This window comes from Micromesistius poutassou (genome assembly GCF_964030765.1).
Source record: "Micromesistius poutassou genome assembly, chromosome: 10".
NCBI classification, from domain to species: domain Eukaryota; kingdom Metazoa; phylum Chordata; class Actinopteri; order Gadiformes; family Gadidae; genus Micromesistius; species Micromesistius poutassou.
Window position 1 is genome coordinate 8,308,431 of NC_140280.1, and position 2,500 is coordinate 8,310,930.

Consider the following 2,500-nt stretch of genomic DNA (forward strand, 5'->3'; position numbering starts at 1 on the left):
GAAAGTGACCCTTGGCACCAATATGCGCCAATACAGAAAAAGCTATTCAATACCTATGGTTTTCCAGAAATGGTGGTGTCCATCAGATTTGAGTGTAATTTCATATGTATCATATACATTACATTATTCCCACTAGAGTTTCACTAAAGTTGACCTCTCTCACCCATGTCCTCCATGGCAGTGTCACCATTTTGTTTTGCCAATGTCTTGATGAGAGCTTCACTCTGTACATCTGCAGACAGCCTGACTCCTGTGGAGTCTGACCCGCTCTCCAAGCTGGCTCCATCTGCAGAAAGCTTCTGCAGGCCACTGGACACCATATTCAGGAAGAGTGCGTACCTGACACAAAATGGCAGAGATGAGCCAAATTACAACATTTCTGAACGTCTGTGCCTCTTCAGGCGGGACCATGACCACATTCTGTAAAACAAGTTTTGAGACCCTGTTTAAAAATTTGCTGTCAATTCTTTAAGAGATTGACAGTGTCGCTAATCAGAATGCGCCCCTGGCTGTCTGTATAGCCTCTCCAGTATCCACTGCCCCTGTTCAACTCTGCTCTAGTCCTAATCAGCTGGCAGTTGACAATCTTTCGAATAATGACATTGGTAACAGCCTAGAGACTTTCCTATGCCACCAGATCACCATCACATGACCACACGCTGTACCCCTACTTAACCTGCCTTCCTACCACCTCAAACACGTTCATATCTCAAGGGAGAGAAATGCATGGGGATTACATTTGGTTTGGTTCAATGTCAATTGGTCCACCTTCAAGTATTATCTTTTGAACATATACCAGAGAGGCCTCTATGAGCTCTATGGGCTCTATGAGCTCTCCCCCTCAACATGCTGGGGGAAGGCCTCTATGGGCTCTATAAGCTCTATAAGCTATGAGCACTATGAGCTCAATGGGCTCTATGAGCTCTACAAGCTATATGGGCTCTATGCGCTCTATGAGCTCTATGAGCACTAGGAGCTCTATGATCTTTATGGGCTCTATGGGCTCTTCGAGCTCTCTGCGCTCTATGAGCTCTATGAGCACTAGGAGCTCTATGAGCTTTATGGGCTCTTCCAGCTCTCCCCCTCACCATGCTGGGGGGAGGCCTCTATGGGCTCTATGGGCTCTACAAGCTCTAGAAGATCTATAAGCTATATAAGCTCTATGCGCTCTCCCCTCACCGATGCTGGACGAAGGCCTCTATGAGCTCGGGTCTCAGGCTGGCCAGGCTGTGTCTGTGTTTCCGCGGGAAACCAAGCCTCTTGCATTCCTCGGGCACCCCCTCTCCACCGTCTGACAACAGGAAGTTAAGGTCCGGCGGGAAGGTCCCGTGAAGGTCCAGGATGTAGGCTCGTCCGTCGTTTCCCAGAATGCCCTTGGTCTGAACGCAGGAGCAGAGTTCCACAGCGGTGTGGTGGTGGTCCAGGACTTTGTGCCGCTGGATTCGAAGGGGTCTGCAGGTCTTGCCCAGCAGGTCCAGGAACCTGGGGCAGGACAGTTCACGTCACTGTGATGGTGAAGCTCATTCTGCTGTGAGATGTGTTCAACTATCATTTATGGATATTTCTCAAATGAAAATAGCACACATAACACACAAATAAAAACAGATTCCACACATTTAACCCAGGGAAAATGGATTTCATTACAGTTTGGACTTTTCTTTGAACGTGTACATATTCTAAGTCTATTTGTTGGGGTGTGTTACTTGGTATCCGAGACGACGGTGTGTCCGTAGTCATTGGAGCCATACAGCAGGCCCCGGTCCTGGTGCTGCTCCAGCAGACCAGGAACAATGGCCTGTGCTGTGACCCGGTGACCATGGTAATCCACCAGTGCTGTCCCCAGTGTGTGCAGTCCCGGGATGTCGATGGAAGCGTAGGCCTGGACCAGAGAAAACAACTCATCAAATCATAATGTCAAAAACAGGTGGACAGCAGGCCTGCTGGCTTGATGATCTTAAGTTGCTGTCGAAACTAAATTGATTGAGGTGTTTAAATCATATTTCTATATGTCAGTAAATGTGATTACTTTCCGTGACAGGTCTTTGGTGTTTTTTGTGAATTCAGTTAGTTTCTGTAAGAATGTACACTATATGTCTCTACTGGCCCTGAGACTGGGCAGACTGCTATCCAGAACAGCATACTACTAGGTCAGTGTAACTGTTGTACTTTTCACCCTTTCACCGCTTGTGTCATGATCCAAAGGGCCCATTCCAACACCCCCTCACGTCGTCCTACTGTGGGGGCCTACAGTGCAGCACCCAATTCACCCTTGCAGACACAGGTTGATTCCTCTAAGAGCTCATTTTCAATGCATCTAACCACCCATTGGCTCTGCTGTCGCCGGGCAGGATGTACCTGCACGCCTCTCAGGTCACAGACGGGCGCGGCGTGGGCCGCAGCGTCGCCCCCTAGAGGGCGGTAGTAGTCTGCGGTGTCCAAACCCAGGCTGAAGAAGAGGTTGTTCCAGATGAACATCTGCTTCCGGGGCTCCTCCCCAGGG

The 2,500-nt window shown here is 49.2% G+C and overlaps 1 protein-coding gene across 1 annotated transcript in view; it reads right to left on the reverse strand.

Annotated features, from left to right (window-relative positions):
- Positions 1-2,500, reverse strand: part of LOC311353925 (clustered mitochondria protein homolog) — a gene marked incomplete at both ends in the record, with an annotated part of 15,791 nt that overhangs the window by 7,454 nt on the left and 5,837 nt on the right. The window contains 4 exons of the mRNA XM_084473716.1: positions 164-339; positions 1,180-1,482; positions 1,704-1,879; positions 2,356-2,500. The exon at positions 2,356-2,500 is cut by the window's right edge and continues 74 nt beyond it. Of these exons, the coding sequence (XP_084329842.1) occupies positions 164-339; positions 1,180-1,482; positions 1,704-1,879; positions 2,356-2,500 (800 nt within the window). The remainder of the gene's footprint in view (positions 1-163; positions 340-1,179; positions 1,483-1,703; positions 1,880-2,355) is intronic.